General features: G+C 33.0%; 2 protein-coding genes across 7 annotated transcripts in view; both read right to left on the minus strand.

Annotated features, from left to right (window-relative positions):
- The window catches only part of LOC132719781 (alpha-(1,3)-fucosyltransferase fut-5-like), a 25,553-nt gene extending 21,002 nt beyond the window's left edge, over positions 1-4,551 (minus strand). The window contains exon 1 of the mRNA XM_060703660.1: positions 4,060-4,551. The gene's annotated coding sequence lies outside the window, so the exon portion shown is untranslated. The remainder of the gene's footprint in view (positions 1-4,059) is intronic.
- The window catches only part of LOC132719782 (beta-1,3-galactosyltransferase 5-like), a 27,378-nt gene extending 12,596 nt beyond the window's left edge, over positions 1-14,782 (minus strand). Inside the window, exons 1-2 of one of the 6 annotated variants that reach the window (XM_060703663.1) lie at positions 9,227-9,441; positions 8,704-8,817 (exon numbers count right to left, since the gene is read on the minus strand). In XM_060703663.1, coding sequence (XP_060559646.1) covers positions 8,704-8,791 — 88 coding nt within the window. In that variant the 5' untranslated portion in view covers positions 8,792-8,817; positions 9,227-9,441. Of the gene's footprint in view, positions 1-8,703; positions 8,942-9,226; positions 9,442-11,656; positions 11,679-14,002; positions 14,189-14,637 lie in introns of those variants that run through there. The other 5 variants (XM_060703665.1, XM_060703664.1, XM_060703668.1 and 2 more) reach the window with 5 other exon arrangements.
- Between the last annotated feature and the right edge of the window lie 4,852 nt (positions 14,783-19,634).

Here is a 19,634-nt window from a genome sequence, read left to right on the forward strand (position 1 = left end):
CAAAAGCTGAAGTTAAATGTAACTGACGACTAAAGGTCAAAATGAGTTTGATCATTAAAAGACTTAGTCCTTAAAGATATAAAGTTGTTCCCACTTTTAAGTGAAATTTTAGAAATGTCTATAATTATGCTTGTCAAACAATTTTCAAACATCGAAGAATAAAATTATGTAAAATATGTACTGCAAAAGTTAATTTGCATTATAAATAATCATTAGAATATATGCATTCATTTCTTATTGAAAAATTTGACTTAGACTTTAAAGAAAATAAATTTCTAATTACCTCCCTTTAGTAACAAGAAAATGTAAATTCAGTAATATCTTTACAAATAATGCGTTTTGGAACTTACAATATTGATAAATCTCCATTTGAGCATTTTATGTTTTATATATAACCATAAAAAATGTGTTACAGGATCTTTAAGGTTGTGTTCAACTATGAAGACAATTCATTACGAAATAGAAAAGGTCAACGTTAAAGTTCAACCTCTTTGGATTTCAAGCAATTTTGAAACTGACGTATTTGTTCAAGGGTCCGACATCAATTTAATGCGTTTAATTTTAACGTGTAATGATACAACATAATATATTAAGCATTTTACACTGCTTAAGAATGTCGTTGACAAGACAATACAAATACTTTGAACACCGTTCTGTCTACATACTCTTATTAATTTCAGCCAGAACAGTGGTGATTAGCAGGTAAGAAATGTAGGTTAACTGTAATGTAAACAAAATATGCACGTGGATTTTTCTATCATGCAGTACGTACCATCTTTACCATAATAATTAAGACACACATATTATAGTATCTGCCTCATAATCTGAATAATGTACGTAAACATACATTACTTTGCTTATATAGTTCAATACAAGTCAGAATGGAAGCTCCGGAAATTATCAAGTTATGCTTATTTAAATGGATATCACAATTTAAAAGAGATGCCCTTGGCTTAAAACTACTCACAGAAAAGCGCTATCAAATGCACAATTTTCGTGCATTTACATCTGCATTAGCCGTCATACTGTCATATGGACTCAGGCCTCATGTGTCTGCAGATGTTAATGCACGAAAAAGGAGTGAATTAACCCTCTATAATGTTTTGTTGCATAAGGCTATCACCGGTCAGAGCTTATTATGGTATTGAGAATAATATACAGACCATTTCATCTCGCTCATTATCATTGTTTGGCCTTAAAAAGCCTTGATCAGTCAAAATTTGGTAATGCAGCATGCTGTAACAAGTGTAGGCTTGACGTATTGGGGATCATACGCCGCTTTTCATGGTACATTGAAGGTTCCATGATAACCGCCATATGAACACATTTGCGGATGTTTATAAATTTAAAATTTCACCATTTTAATGTTTAAATGTTGAATTCTGCTTAAGCCGGTGCTAGGGGGCGTGGATTTTCCAGTACCGTCCATGAACAGGCTCGATCAAACCGAGCCTGCAACATTTTCAATTTTGTCGTTTTGGGCGATCTTTAGGGATTTCGTTTTCTCTATTGTGCTATAATTACTCCCCAAAAATGTACTCTTATCTATCAATGCAGAGGTTCAATAAACATGCATTCACTTGAAGTTTGACATGTTATCAATACAACGTCTCTTTATCAATGACAAATTTGTAGTTTATTCCATAAAAAACACAAACGATAGAAACTCGACTATTTCAAAGTCTGATTAAAAAATGTTGTTAAACTTAATAATACAATGTATAAAAATCCTCAAAATCAAATGAAATTCAACGAAATTCTTAAAATTTCTGACCTCATCATTATTGTGTATACCTGTCCATTTTCTGCAAAAATTCTAGTGCACTAGCTTATGAGATTATACAGATTGTCCTATATAGTGCACCAGTCAACATACAGATTTTGCACCATTGTTTTAAACGTGTTAACTACAGCACAGTTCATAAACATTAATATTGGTTGCGAATTGATTTTGTTAACAAGTAGAACGGACAAGGTTCGGAAAAATATGCGTGCTTGCGTGCATAAGTGCGTGCGTATGTTGTTGCGTGCGTGTACACGTTATTGTCACGAGTACTAATTACATTTATTTGCGCGCCAACTTTCACTATCACGTAACAAGCTTAATTTACAAAAAAATCATTTCTTAAGCATTGACTTAAAGGTCCAATTGAATCTGACGTTTTAAGGTGAATGCTAATACATTTGTGTATAAGATGTGTTCTTTTTCTCGTTTAAGCTCTAGCAGCCCCTTAAAGCGACCTACTAAGTTATCTTGATCACGTGTGAATGGTGTCCACTGGGAGCACTTCGGATTTGTAATCGGATCAAGAGGTCCCTGATTCGATCTTCTAGCGAGGCGAAATTTTTCCGTGACGGTCACGTGTCTCTCAACGCTGATTGAAAAAAAAATGTGAGATTAGTTTTCCGGACATTTGCGACTCCGAACTGTCAACATTTTCAAAGGGTCTATTTAAAGTTCATATACGAAATTCGTGAAAATGTCAATGATAATGTTTTCTCAGGCCGACCCATTTGATGTATAAACAAAACAGGTTTGTCAACATCATAAAACAATGGTGACATATTCAGTTAATACCAATAAAACTATTTAGCCTGTATGATGAATCGTTTAACTTTTAAAGTGATCACAATACGTGAGATTCCCGGATTTTTCGGACGGATGGTTTCGGGATTTGCGGACGGATGGTTTCGGACAGACGACGGGGAGTGTATTAGAATAATAGCCACCTCAATTTACTTTCGTTATCTTCAAATATGTAACAGATCTATGGCTTCGTGCCCTGGAGCAATGCGCTTTAATTTGTGTCTATTGATGGTTATCTGTAACATGTTTAAGGGCAAATAATTTTCAATAATAGCTTTGTGTGAACTCGAACAGAATTTAATTTCGTCAACAAAGTAGTTTGTATCCTAATAAATCTATAACACGTTTATACTGGGAACAAATCACGCCCACACTTCAAAATTGAATTCATAAATATATCCATTTAAGTTGACAACAGTGCTATAGGTAGCAAAACATTCCAATTAAAATGTATGGACATTTAAATTTCTTCATATTACTTGCAGCAACCAAACCCTTATAAAAGATAAATTAAGACAATAAACGGTTGTTGCTACAGAAATATTAAAGAAGAGTTAAAACGTACTAAGTGACATTATGCACATTTTTTTCATTGTCAAGCTACGTTGAATTGAATTACACATGTATATATTCAAAAGATTGACTGTTTTAATGATATTTGACCAGCAATTGATGTGGATAATATATAAACCTGCTGTATGTATATGCTAATGTAATAAAATGAGTGTCAAACTATTTTTTTTAAATAAATTGAACGTTACAGGTAAATCCAAATGGATATTTACAGAAATATCTTTGGGCCATGTGAGTTATTCATTGTTCATGCGAAGTTAATTATAAAATTAATGAGTTATGACAAAATGTTAACTTATTTCAACTTTTCACCTGTTCACTCACTACTGGGAAAATGTCGACAAAGATGAGCACAGTAAAATAATCTAGCGGTATAAGGTTGTTCATTAAACAAGTCATGTGTAGACTAATATAGGGAAGTATTTGTGGTATACTTTATAACATACAGAGACATTCAAATGCTAGGGGGTTTTGAGAAAAAAATGACATCCGTGGTTTTACACAAATGTTGTTGTTACGCAGTAGTTTCATCCCAATAACATTACATTTAAATCCACTTTACGTTAATGGCCTTTCGAACATTCAAATAATATAAATGAACCGGAATGTTACCGGAAATGAATATTTTTCGTTATATTAATCTGCTGAATTTGAACACTCCATTTAAATATTAAAGGTATTTCACCATCAATATACAAAGATCAAGCAAGCCTAGTCAAACTGCATAGAATATGAAGCTGATGACAATGGCTTAACACTTTCAGTTAACACACTACTTAACCTTATATATTAAACAATAGTCCCCTCAAGAAACGTGCTATATTAAATTAAACAATGTACATCAACCTACACCAACCTAACAAAATTTTACATCATTGTAATGATCACATTAATCTTACCTTATATGAAAATAGAATCAAAATACTTAAACTTCCCCATCCATGTTTCACAAGCTGACACACCCGGTGTGTTTCATTTATAACAATAACGCTGTATCCGTTTTACGGTTCACCCGCGTTACCGTATTTATTCTATTAACTGCGGATCTTAAATTTGTATTTGCACAACCTGCCTTATACTTGAGCATTTACGTGGGTTTAGTGATTTTTTTAAAATAATGAATTGTATTGCTTAAATCAATAAATTCAATCACAATTTCGTTTTGAACTACGTGACAACATAAATATGTTAGATAACGTTCTTGTTTAGATATCTCGGTTCGCGCTAGGTAAATAAAAGGTGAGCGCTGTTTTACTTAAGCGAGACGAAATAGTACGCGCACACACACTTTTGCATATTTAAGTTAAATGCAATCAATCATGAACAAACTTTTAGCGAAAATTAATACAAGATTCCAGATTTCATTTGCATAACACCAGAAAATCACAGACTCATGTGGCCGACATTTACATACTATATATAACTACAGCAATTTAACATTGAATAATACATTTTGTAATTAAAGTACCATGATAACATACATACATGCATGCATGCATGCATGCATACATACATACATACATACATACATACATACATACATACATACATACATACATACATACACACCACAACACATGCATATAATACATATATAACCACATATACATATAACGGGCGTGCCAAACGCAACAAGAGAATCTGACAAAAAATGGAAGTAGATCAAATGGACTATGGATGCGTAATTTAAACAAGTTTGTGCATAAATACTTCAGAATAACACGTACATGTAAATTACACAATTTGCCTATTCTAATTATGGCCAGTCTTTTCAATGTTCTATCACATCTTATGAATAAAACATTTAACAACATATGTTGGTATAATCGTTTTATAGAAAATGAATTATCCACTAAAATACCTCTAAAAATGATCGAAAGCTCAATAACTTAATTTGCATAAATACATTTAAAAAATGGCCCTGGTTTGCATCATCTGCATGCATCACAAAATCTTAAACAAATCAAACTTTAACATTCCCACAATCGCCAAGCTCAAGATAAATACTATGAACACTTGGTAAGTGCCCTCTTAAGATAAATGATGCATGCGACATGTATGTACAATGTAGGCACTCAAAACAATCACAACGCGGATCTGACCTGGATCAGACGACAAGAAAGCAAAACTAAATAGACCTGACGGATCCAACTTTGTTATTACAGTTGTCGGTGATGATGTGTGATGTGACCCTGCAGTGATTCACTAATATTTATATATATATATATATATATATATATATATATATATATATATATATATATATATATATATATATATATATATATATATATATATATATATATATATATATATATATATATATATATATATATATGCTTAAAACTATGCTTGTCGCAAAATCTAAAAACTTCTTTTTTGGTTAAAATAGACTATGTGGCATGCGGCTTTTCTTCAACAATGCAATTAAAAGTGAAAATCGAGTTCCATTCAAGGACAGGCGAGCCTGTGTATCAATGTCAATGTAAAACTACGAAACGTTCCAAGCACAAAACAGGCCAAGTTAATCAGAGCAAATAAATTCTAGAGTAATACGCATCTACAATTTGAATAACGTTTGTTATTTCATTAATTCATTACTTTTATGAGATATCATTAATTTGACACGATTAATGATAAACCATCGTCGGATACCCACGGCCGAACCATTAACATTTATAACATGTTATGTGACATGTTTATCAATAGTGGGTATCCGACGATGATGAACACGACTTTCATTATACCTTGTGAATTTGGCCTGTATTGTGCCCAGAAATTTTACGTAGTAATACATGTATAAGCAGACCAGTTATAATTTATCCAATACAACCAAAAATAGTGTATAATTATAGTGATTCATATAAGATATTCTTAGAATGTTGTTTGACTATCGTTTAGTCATAAGTGAGACTGCATCATATGATGGTTTGATGTTGGTGGGACTACAATCGTGATTACACCATGTTGTCTGACATTATGTTGTAGTTGTAGTTTGGATGTTAGTTGGACTGCCAGCCGATATTCATATTACCATATTGGACGATGTCATAGTCTTAAGCTACAGTCTCACTTACATCCTGGCAGAGCTCCGGCAGAGCCCCGGTAGACGTCCGGGGTGATCCGGGAACGACCGGGGTACGACTGGGAACAACCGGGGTACATCCGTAACTCTGCCGGCAACGTCCTGGATGATCCGGGATGATCCGAGAATATCCGGCATTCGACCCCGGATGGAATAAAATATTTAATATCACCGGGGTGGTCCGGGATGATCCGGGAAGGTATAGCTTTGCCGGCTTCATCCTTAGCTCTGCCGGGAACGACCGGGGTTATACCGGGAAAGCACCGTAGCTCTGCCGGCACAAACCGGGGATGATCCGGGGTATGCTATAGCCGGTAGAGCTACGGTAGAGCTACGGTAGAGCCCCGGTATATGCCGGCAGAGCCCCGGTAACTACAGGCAGAGCCCCGGAGGATAAAGGTAGGGCTACGGTTGATCCCGGTAGAGCCCCGGTAGAGCCCCGGCAAAGCCCGGATCATTTCAAAAGAATAAGGACAATTTGCGATGGTTGAACTTGTTTGTATTAAAAGCCTTCCCATTTCCCTTCTATCCAGTATGGCATAAGGATATTTCAGAAAATCATCATGAATTACTATTCTGGAACAATAGATATTATATTAAATAAAAATTATGTATCAAAGTTATCATTTTCGGGCGTTTTCAATCCACCGGGGTTCTACCGGGGCTCTACCTGGATCGTCCTAGGCTCTGCCTGGATCGACCGGGGCGTCATCCGGGAACGACCGGGGAAGCACCGGCATGAACCGTAGCTTCACCTGGGCTCTGCCTGGATGATCCGGAGCGCATCCTGGGTGGTTAGTAGGGAACTACCGTAGTGCTGCCGGGGTAAGTGTGACCGCAACAATAATTTCATCCCGGATGGTCCCGGATCATCCCGGTAACTTACCGGGATGGTCCTGGGCTCTGCCGGGAGTAAGTGAGACCGAGGCTTTAGTCTGAGTCTAGCTATAACGGACGTTAGAAGGGCTGCAACTGTGATGTGTATTCGTCAATTTCACCATGTTGTTTAACATAATGTTGTAGTGTTAATTTGACGTGCGTTTTTCATATTTGATACTGTCCTATGTTGTTTGACATAGTGTTGTAGAGTTTGGACGTTGGTAAGACATTATGCGTGATTAATATTTGACATAATCACCTTATTGATTGGCATCATGTTTAAGCTATAGATTTGATGCTAGTAAGACTTCAAGCGTGAACATTGGTCAGACTATATACATGTGTGTTTTATATTAAACATGTTCTCCTTGTTGTTTGACATCATGTAGCTAAATTTTCAGTAAGACTGCAAACCTGATTCACATTTGCAGTGATGACATCAAGTTGTAGGTATAGTTTACGTTGGTAAGACTGCATGCGTGTTACATAATTGACATTGACACCACGTTGTTTGACATTGTGTTGTAGTTATAGTTTATGTTGGTAAGACTGCATGCGTGTTACATAATTGACATTGACACCATGTTGTCAGACATTGTGTTGTAGTTATAGTTTATGTTGGTAAGACTGCATGCGTGTTACATAATTGACATTGACACCATGTTGTCTGACATTGTGTTGTAGTTATAGTTTATGTTGGTAAGACTGCATGCGTGTTACATAATTGACATTGACACCATGTTGTCTGACATTGTGTTGTAGTTATAGTTTATGTTGGTAAGACTGCATGCGTGTTACATAATTGACATTGACACCATGTTGTCTGACATTGTGTTGTAGTTATAGTTTATGTTGGTAAGACTGCATGCGTGTTACATAATTGACATTGACACCATGTTGTCTGACATTGTGTTGTAGTTATAGTTTATGTTGGTAAGACTGCATGCGTGTTACATAATTGACATTGTCACTATGTTGTTTGACATTGTAACTGGAGTTTGGAGATGACAATACTGTTAACGTGATTTATACTTGTCTTGTCATTGTATTTGTTACTGTAGACATCATATTGTAGCTATATTTTGAGCGTTAAGTAGTGTGAATGTGTTTTAAATTTGACTTTGTTAGAATGTCATACGAGGTGTGTTAGAAATACATACAGTTTTCGACATAGTGAAATTGTGTATGGTAACAACACCGAAATCTAAACAGAATAAAAACGATGCTAAAATGTCTGCTATGAAATAAGAGTAACATCAAATTTTGCATGTTGCATATTTGTCATATTCTGTTTTATCGAGGTGTATAGATGTTTTGAATTTGACATATTGTGTTATGTTACGCTTGTAGAATAATATCTCAACATGTGTTACATATTTTACATAAATAGTGTTTATATTATATCTTGTTTGTTAGATTTTCAGTTTTAAAATATTATTGATCCGAGAATCTAACAACAAAAGCAGGTCTTTAGTTTAACCGACCATTCTTAACAACAACAACAACAACAACAACATCAACCAACCAAAACCTATTGAATGAAATGATAAAATGAAACTAAAATAACAATATTATTTACCTTTGTATAGTATCCCACATTTCACAATACACAGTGTATGCGATATAAGACACGCGGAAGTTTCTTTAACACTTAACTTAAACAACATTACACTTCACATGTTAACACTTTTCCCTATGAATGAAAAGTATATTAAATTAACTGATTAAGTTAACTGATTTATTATATTTAAAATAACAGATTTCACGAATGAAACCATTTTAGAGACAACAAACAATACCCTTTTAAACATATGATGTTTTATAATAGCAAACATAAGCGTGTGTGCAAAATCAAGCATGCATGACCAAAATGTGTATGTGTGAGTATGATTAATGCGGATAATAAATTCAATTGTTTTAGAATATTTCTTCGTACTTCGTATGTAACCATAGTTTTAATACCATAATAATTATTTAGCTCAACATTTTTGTTTAAAGTTTTTTATCTTTAAATATAATGTACACTAGCTACATTTAACTTGGTAAATTTAATCAACTCAATGATTGACACGGAAGTTAAGATAAATGATTATATGTCTTACCTTAAAGCGATATCATTCACATGGGGGTTTTATCAATTATAATTCCTTCTTTGATTTGAATTTGACAATATGAAAAATCTCATACACTTTGAACTGTAACCTATGAGCATTTGTAAGTACTCACATATTAGTACATGTAATACCACCCTGGCGCAAACTTCGAGTACTTTTTAAAACTAAAATTGTCCCAACATTCTCACGTTACCTTGCGGTTTAACAACATTAAAAACGCTGACATTCAGCCGTACCTTTAAAAGGTTATATCGGGGGTGTTACGTAAATACTGATTTGGATAGCCCAGAGATATCTATGTCTCTGGATAGCCATAAATGTCTCTCTTTTTTAACAATCACCAAAAAATAAAAAAAATGTTGTTGTTTTTTGTATACTCCATGTAAATCACTATAGCATTCAACATGATTCAAATTGTCAAAATAAAAGAAAATATACTACATATCTCGGTATAGGTCTACATACTTTCATGTCCGGTGTGATCATAGAATTGTATACCAATTCGTGTTTCATATCCAATATACTGAACAAATTACTGAACGGATGATTTGACGAATGACTAAAGTTGAACAAATGACTGAATCTATGACTGAACAAATGGCTGAGCGTACGCCTTAACAAATGACTGAATGAAAGAGTGACTGAACGTATTATTCAGTATCGAACGTACAACCAATCGAATAACTAAACAAATGACTGACCGTTTGACTGAACGAATGACTGATTAATGACAGAAAATGGCTGAGCATGTGACTGAATGAAATGCTGAACAAATATCTGGACGTTAAACTTTAAAAAAAATAGTTAAACGTATGGCCGACCGATCGACCGACTAAATCAATGAACAAATGACTGAACAAAAGACTGAACTAAAAGAGGCATTGACGATTTTGTTTGAAAGTGCAAAACTTTTCTTTATCTTTTTTTCTTTCTTCTTTCCGTGCAAATATTCTGTCTAGGATAGAGAATCCTACACTCAAATTACATTTTTTCCATTTATGTTTCTTGTTTTGCACTCATTGAATGTTGAAATAATGATGTATGTATAGTAATAAATGAATACACTATCTTGACTCATCTCAACTATAGATCTATATATATTTCGAGCGCACATTTTCTTAAAATAAATATAGATTTAATCAAGTACACCTACAAATATCTTTGTCTACTTCTTATATTTTAACAGAAATATTTCCAGACACTAGATATTCTGCTGATAGTGCAATCGCTGTTGACGTCAGCAATAAGAATACATGTACAAATGTACATATTTTAAAAACATTTAATGATAACATTTACAATGTTAAAGGGACTCCACAGGCATGTAGTTTTATAGACAGGACTAAACATTTTTTTCTCAATATTTGTGTTTGTGTGCAAACTCTCAGATCATTCTCTCACCTCGTTGTTTTGCACAACAATAATTTTTTTAGCTTTTCGCTCAAATCGAGCTGAAAATAGCTAAAACGATGTTAAATTTAACTCCGGGTAAAATTCTTTATTTATAAGTAAATCTATGTAAGAATTTCAAATTTAATGCTTTTTTCGGCTTTGAGATCTATATGTGAAGCTCCTTTAGAACGTTAAACAAAAAAACATTGCATGAAACCGAGAAAGTAATATATCTATAATGTGTCGATTCAGTTCTTTTAATACCATAAATTACAGCGCCCATCATCCAAGAATCATGTTCATTACAATAGTTTTTTTAATTGAAATAGCGAAAATAGAGGATCTATTATATGATCAAGTAAACAAATGATATATAGCTAGTAAAAGACACTTTCATGTAAATAACATAAACGACGCTCATATAATTAGTAATAACATAGATCTTATTATTATATACTTAATTAAGTTTTTTTCACAGGAACTTGAAATTCTATCAATATTAATTAATGATAATATCCAAAATATATCCCCCTATACAGTATAAATAATATAGGGGGTATATTTTGGATATTATCATTAATATTGATAGAATTTCAAGTTCCTGTGGGTTTTTTTTTAAATGAAACAAGTAGTTAACATAGAACTGATGCTATTTAAGGGCACAAACTCTATGCCTTGGGACTATATTTAGATGAGTGGTTACTTCCCTTGAATGGATAAATTGTTTTGCCATTCGTGTGCTAATACAAAATGCTGCTAGATCTATCACAGTTTCATCGAGAACAAGCCTTTTCTAACTCAACAGTGACTAGTTCTAATTTAGTTCTAATCGAGCTCTTATGCAGACGCTTTTCATTATTAGTCTAGATCTAGATCTATAGATTTCTATAGAACAAAGCATTCGACACACGATGTCTTTTTAATTCGATATCAATAATTAAGTGTTTGCACAATAGTGAATTTATGAAATATATTGTAAGTATACATAATAAATCTAGATCTATAATAATTAAAAATAATACGAACCAGTTCAACGTTCCTGTTTGACTGAGATGACGTAGTAACCATGTGATTGGGTGTTCTATATTTAGATCATCACTGCTTTGAAAGGTGAAGAAATGTTCGCAAATTAGAACGGGTTCCGTTTTGAGAGACAACAAAAACCAAAACCAAAAACCTTAAACATAATTTGATAAAGCTCTTTTACCACTATCAAATGACAGTCTTGTTAAGAAATACACATGTTTTCAGTGACATTGGCCTCCTTCCAGGAGAATATGATACGAAAATACACCCATGGACAACGATGGGAATTCCGAATGTCATTACTAAGATCACGGAGCCTACAAACTAGGTGAACGGCTAAGGTACCGATCGGATATCAGCAGACATTTAAAGACTTGATATTGAAATAAATATAGAAATATACTGACTACACGATGGTTTACATTTAATTACTAGTAATTGAAGTAGAACTCAGAAAAAAAATTCAATTAATAACCACTACGGCAAGCATTACTTAAAAAATGTCGTAGAATAGGCATATGGTTAAATGTTATATAACAGAAATCGACGAGAGTGAAATTTCTTTCTTTCAGCAAATCTTCTAAGGTCAGCTTGTCTGCACAGTGCTTATGTAAGAGAACAAGACTGTCTCATTTTGGTTCAAAGGCATTTACTTAAACAGTAAACAATTATAGTGGAATTGAAAAAGAATTGTATGCCGTTTTATTTGGCTGCAAACTTTATCTTTAGTATGTAAATGGATGGGCAAATCATCTGTCAAACAAGTCATAAGCCTTTACTGGCTGCGTTTAAGAAAGGACTGCATTCGGCACACCCTAAGCAAGTATACAGTGGCTAAAATATGATATATTGATGCACGTATCAAGTATTACATTTGCAGATCTGTCACGCAAGTATTTTACAAAAGCAAACCCAGAAAATAATTTAAATTCAGGCAAAGATGATTGTATACATGACAAATTTACCCATAATCGACTATTGATGCAATGAAAATGAAACAAAAATGCTCTCAAATACAATTGCTTATATAGATTATCACTGACGGTTGTTAAAATGATATTCCGGAACATTGAGATGTGTATATAGAGGATATAATCTTAAAAGGTTAAAATATCCTAATTTCCAAAGAACTGAGACAATGAAATCACGAGGACCATCTTGGAAAAAAAATGTCACCAGCCTTGTTTGACCAAACATAAGATCAAAATATTTAAAGGGCCAACTTGCAAAGAGCATATATGCTCAAATACAAAAGAGCTTTTAATAAATACTAAATAGAATTACAGATAAGCAATGACAAACATGCGTGTAAGATTTTATGTTATGTTGATATGTAAAAATGTAGATACACAATCATATAATGTATCTGTATATTTTTTACTGATAATAATTTCAATACTTGTATTATCATACAACAAAAAACCTAACTCATTATAGTAAGCAATTATTGTCTCAGTGGAATAAACAGAAACAGTGTTGCATATTACATACATGTAGCAGGAAGTCAGATCAATCCACCTAGACATGAATCATTCATCCTATACTGCCTAAATAAATCAGATAAATTATCTGACATTTCACTGACCGTAACTTGAGAAAAATATGAAAGCGAGTACATTCTAAGAGATGTTGTGATATGGGAGACAACTCAGTCATGTTTTATATGAAAATTAAACATGAGTTACTGTTACTGGTTATGCATCCCCTTAATAACACAGTTCAATGTCGTATCTTAGTGATTATTTATTATGCGTTAAATGGTTTTATTCGTATAAAGATTTTTTGGTCTATAGAGAGATCTTAAGATGAAAATGAAGTACTTAATCACACATCAACGACCGTAAACTAGGTGTAGCCTAATTCCACTCCCTATCTTACGATAATTGGGGCATCACTACTCAATAGAAAGGTCAAACTATTACTTCCTAACAGAACCCCATTTCCCTTAATTCTAAATACATGTATCTTGTATCTACAGTACGGTATATGTTCAGCGAGGACTTTGATAAATAAACCATTTATAGTAAGAGATGTGTGAAGTTGGCGAAAGAAGTTCTATTGTAAATCTGTTATTCATTAAACCACACATCCAAGACCGATTAGCAATTATTTCATTACCCGTGTAGAGATCTCAGATATATGTTACAATAGTAACATATAATGCTCCGTTTACATCTTGTACCGATACATAGAAAAACTCTTGTTGTTCGGTTGCTTATGTATGTTAGTCAAACTTGTGGCATATAAATATATAGCTACTGCTCTTTATATTTATGTGAAATAATTATGTTATAAAGTACCTATTAAAAGAACAAACATACACATTAATATAATAAAAACACTTACGATTCACGCCAGACATTATGCATTTATCCTTTAGTTCAACATATGTAACACGCATAGGGTTTCCTATGTTTACATTACAATAGTTTAACAGTGAGTAAATCTATTTCCAGGAAATTTCAGGTAAATAAATGAAATGCAGTAATGTATAAACAGAACTAAAGAGAATATGTTCCAAATCCATAATATATGTGTAAATCAGTTGCTGAATGTATAGATCTACTATCATTTCAAATACCAATAAATACTATACAAAAACAGTTATAATCCGTTCATAAAAGGTTACAGTTAATAGCGTGGTACAGAGAGAAATCCCCAATGTATGACAAAATAGCTCACATGTAATTACATCCGAGATCACAATAACTCGATATATGCAACATTTAAATATTGTTGCAATGTTTCCCCTGGCACTTGAATCCTAATTTTAATTAAGGACTTCCAGTGGAAATGTCGTGGTTACAATCTTTTCTACTCCATTGATTAAAATTTATGAACGTGTTAACATAATAATATTACATCTTAACATAATATTATACTAGCAGAGATATATAAACATATATTGTTATATTTAGCTCCATGATACTAGTATCTTAAAAAAAAGTTCACGAAAAAAATCATGTTTTAGTGTTACATACCAGTTGATTTTTCCATATATTCCTTAATGATCTAGAATCATATAGATTTTGCTTTACAGCTACATAAAATTATTGGTGAAAGTTCCTTTACTCTAGCCGTATACTAGTGTAACTGATTTCTTAGATATTTTCATTACAATCTGGCATTGCGCCCTTAACAGATGTTCCGGTCTGGAATACTACATTATCCTCGCAGTATAAAACTGTCCCTCTGTGAATAAACGAATAGAGTTTTTGATTGATTTGATTAGTTTAAACAAATTGTATACATATAAACAGTACTTAGCATGAACCAGAACTGGAAACAGCTATGAAAGAACCCTATAAAAACAATGTGCATAAAATACAGAAACCCAAAGCAATTAATGTATACTTATGAATGCAAAACATAAAAGTCTCACAGAGTCTAAATGAAAAAAGTGAAAGACATAAAAGATTGACACTCTTTAGACATTTCAGATGATAATAATGATAATACTGGTGTTTTCTCTTGAAAATTAGATTTGGTATCAATTAGCTAGTATATGTGTGTGTGCTTCATTCATTTATTTCTATTCCTTTTATGCCTTTTATGCCAATGCATGTATGTCTAGTTGTCTGTCTGTATGACTGAGGCATACCTGTTTTATTTAAATGTATAGAACTTGGAAACAACCATGCAGGAACTCCTTTTTTTAGTATGACCTTGATACCTTATATAAATTAACAACCTTGATATTTCAAATTCAGGAACATTAATCATAATATGTGCTTAACTTGTAAGAATTCGAAACATATTTAACATTATGATTACTGAGCAAGATAACTGATACGTGACGTCTGATATACCTATCTGCACCAGGTATCCAGGTAGAGAATATCAGCATGGTAGAACAAAGGAAATGCCGTCTGCTGCAGTGCTGATAAATATATGAGCAGAGTCGTGTTACTATTATTACCAGAGATGTAGATAACTTGTTGATATGATGTTATCTATGTCTCTGTTATTACCAATTAATTAATATACGTTTCTTATAATTTAAATTAATGTAAATACGCATATCATCCAGGCTCACGACATAATGACAAAAAGTGCATTACTAAATATGTACGTGTATTTATATTATTATTTCTCTTCACCTTTACCATAAACATATACTGCTTAAGCCAGTGGTAGATGGCGTGGACGGTAGCTTGCGTTTGCTATTGTCGTCCATGAACAGGGTCAATGAAACCGTGCCTGCAGCATTTTCAGTTTTGCCGTTTTGGGCGTTTTTTAGGTGTTTATTATTTGTCAGATCAAAATTAAGCATATCACTAGCTTTCTATGAGTACCATTTTTGACAATGTGATACACATAACAGATATTAATGATCACCTATTGGAGGAAGTACTGATTAAGCTAACATTGACCCCTTTTAGGTGTCTCATTTACTTGTTTTTAGGTTTGAGTTTATAAATTTTGTAATCATTGGACATGTCATTAGACTTTTCCACAGTGTTGAGAATGACTGATGGTGGCACCCATTTTTGCGTATCAAATTGAAGCTAATGCATCCATTTTAAGCCTTTAATCATTAGAACCAGTCTACAAAAATTGCTATGCGCATGCTTCGCTTCAAATACGGCTTAAATTAAACGAAAAATTAACATCGAAGTGAACAAAATCGGTACAATTAAGGAAAAATCAGAAATATCATTTGCAATTGTTCATTTCGTTTTTATTCCTTTAAACTGTTTAAATCGATCATTGTTTTCTGAATAGTGTTCCGGAAAATAGTAACAGTGGAGTCATTATAGCTACAATCTCACCATGCACTATTATATCGGAAATTGTGCTGCTCCTTTAACTTTTGAACCGGTATGACTAAATCAAGTTTGAGTTTTTTTGTGTTTTTTTTTTGGCGCAAATGGCACAAACTTTGTTCACTTTGATTTTCTACTGTTTATTCCAATCAAATGATATATGCATTTGTATGTAAATCTTAAAATTGTTTCATTAACATACTTTATGGCCGTTTTGGAAAATCTCTGTTGCAGAGGAAATGTTTCCATACATGTATACTTTCCAAAGCATTAAACCAAAATTTGATTATTGAATCTTACAAGAAACTTTTTATGCTCCCCGAAAAATTTCGGGGTAGCATAACGTCCCCGCCTTGTCCGTCCGTCCGCTTTTCTTGTCTAGGACATTACTTTGAAACAACAAGAGGTATCAACATGAAACTTTGTAGGTAGATAGATAGATCTCATTGAGTAGGTGTGCAGAGCACAAGAACCGTAACTCTGCCTTGCCTAATTTTTTAATTATTCCCCTTTGTATATTTTTACACTTTGAACTTTGTCCGGGACATAACTCTAAAACTATAAGAGGTATCAACATGAAACTTTGTAGGTAGAAAGATCTCATTGAGTAGGTGTGCAGTGCACTCGAACCGTAACTCTGCCTTGTCTAATTTTTTAATTATCCCCCTTTGTTTATTTTACACTTTGAACTTTGTCGGGGACATAACTCTAAATGTATAAGAGGTATCAACATGAAACTTTGTAGGTAGAAAGATCTCATTTAGTAGGTGTGCAGTGCACTCGAACCGTAACTCTGCCTTGCCTAATTTTTTAATTATTCCCCTTTGTTTATTTTTACACTTTGAACTTTGTCCAGGACATAACTCTAAAACTATAAGAGGTATCAACATGAAACTTTGTAGGTAGATAGATCTCATTAAGTAGGTTTGCAGTGCACAAGAACTGTAACACTGTCTTGCCTACTTCATTTATATATTTTCCTACAAGAAGAACGTTCACCTGCAAATGAGTATAAGGATTGGTAATGGAACTGTTGTAAACGATTATCCTATTGATTTTATCCATATTACGTTTATCTATTGCACAGAATGATTGTTTTACAAAGTGTACCAGTATCCGGATGTTGAAAGGTATCCGATTTTCTTCAATTACTGATGCCACGTGGCCGTCTAACGTTTTATGAATACGTTACCATTACTTTGCATGGCTTAAGGTAGACCATGGGTAATGCATTACCTCCACTTTGAAGAGTATTCAAATAGGCTAGAATCGCTTGTAAACTACATTGAAATTGAGGGGCGTGGGTTCAAACCCCAGAAGTGGCAACTTTTTTTTCTTTCTTTTTAACATTATTTATGTATCTCTCTGATCCCTTATGGAAGAAAAAAAGTTTGATTTCAATTATATAATTATTTTAGGTATTTTTTTGCTAAAAAATGCCAAAATTTATAGCAAATATGATACCAGATATTTTCAAAGTTCGATAAAATAAAAACTACACGGTAAAAGTATTTTATATTTCGCATGATCAACTAATATACCTTTAACAAAATTTAGGCAAACTTTGAGAACAGTCCCTCATTTCGATAAATTTTAGGGATATTTTGAATAAGGCATTTTAGATAGGGAAATGGTAAAATTAGTGTTAAAAGTGGGTGGGGTAGGGTATCATTTTCATACATATTAAGAACATTTTGTTTAGAAACAAACATTTTGCTTGTGTAATGTGTTACCTGAATGTTATTATTTGTTTCTTAACAATGAGCAATAGAAAAACATTTTTCATAATGATGATATTACAGATTATTTACAATTTCCTCATTTCTGAAAATAAGCCCTTCTAATGGCAAAGTCTTAGTTAAGAAATATATCCATAACTCATAAACCACACGGTAAATTTTATTTAAATTTTGCATACAGGTGACATTGAAGACATATAACTGTCCTATGTTGTCAATTTTACAGTTCCTTATGGTGCCCATTACCCATGGTCTACCTTAATAAAACTGAGCCTGCAACATTTCATAATTTTGCTGTTTATGGTGTTCTTTTGGGTTTCAGGTTTTCTCTATTTTAAGGGGAAGTAACTCATGTTTACTAAAGTATTTGTTCTTTTCTGTCTATCTTAGGTATTACTTACTATTTTTGTTTTATAAAATTTACCAGTTGTAAGGTCATCAAAAGCATAGAGGCCCTGAGGATTGAATATTGATAGATTTTTTTACTAGCTTTATATACCTTAGACTGGATTTTTCTAGCTTGATCAGTTAGTGCATACCTACAGGTTTTTCGCTACAGGAATCTTCTAATCACTATGTGAAACTAATTATCATGTTCTATGTGTTTGTATATAAATTGTTAATAAAATGAAAGGTAGAAAATTAAAGCTATGCATATAGGTGCTCATGTCCATATATTGAAACAGAAAAAGGATAACATCCTGAAGTTATCAATTTTAAACACTTGATATATATGCAGTTAATTATATAGTAAAGTTTTGGGCATGATGCTCTTTGTTATTTGCATTCCTTATTTTAATAAAGATCTACAATTCAGAAACGGCTCATGTATTAGCGACAATCAATGTAGACCACAACGATATTCGAAATCCGGGTTTTAGTATTGCCAATAAAGCTAAGGAACAAGCTGTTAATTAAACTGAGCCTGCAATTTCGTGAAAATAATATCACAATGCACATGCTTTTTACATAAAGTCATTAAATACAAATATAACAACATATTTGTTTACTTGATTTTTACGAATCAAAATAAAACTAATTAACACAACATGACATTAACTGCTAATAATAACAGCTCCTTCCATAGGCCAAAATAAAAAGCATTCCATAAGAGACGACGCCGCTCACCGGCGTCGCCAATAATGTATGTTACGGTACATGTAGTTTCGGCACTATTTCATTGCCCCTAATGTACAGACTCAACCAAACCGAGCCTGCAATTTTCATGTATTTTTTTTGCTGATTTGAATGCTTCCGAGACATCCTTTCCATTTTAGTATGGGAGTATCCTCACTTACTTTAAAGTAAGTCCCAGACAAAAGTTAAGGAGTAATAATAATAATAATACGCGATTTGCGCAATCCGTGTTTATTCATACATGTATTTACAATTTTTTATAAATTTGTAAAGATTTAGTTATAAGTGTAAAACATATTTATGTTATATTGGCAATGAATATTAATACATGTGTAC

Source organism: Ruditapes philippinarum, unplaced genomic scaffold (assembly GCF_026571515.1).
Source record: "Ruditapes philippinarum isolate M1 unplaced genomic scaffold, ASM2657151v2 ctg135_1_1_1_1, whole genome shotgun sequence".
NCBI lineage: Eukaryota > Metazoa > Mollusca > Bivalvia > Venerida > Veneridae > Ruditapes > Ruditapes philippinarum.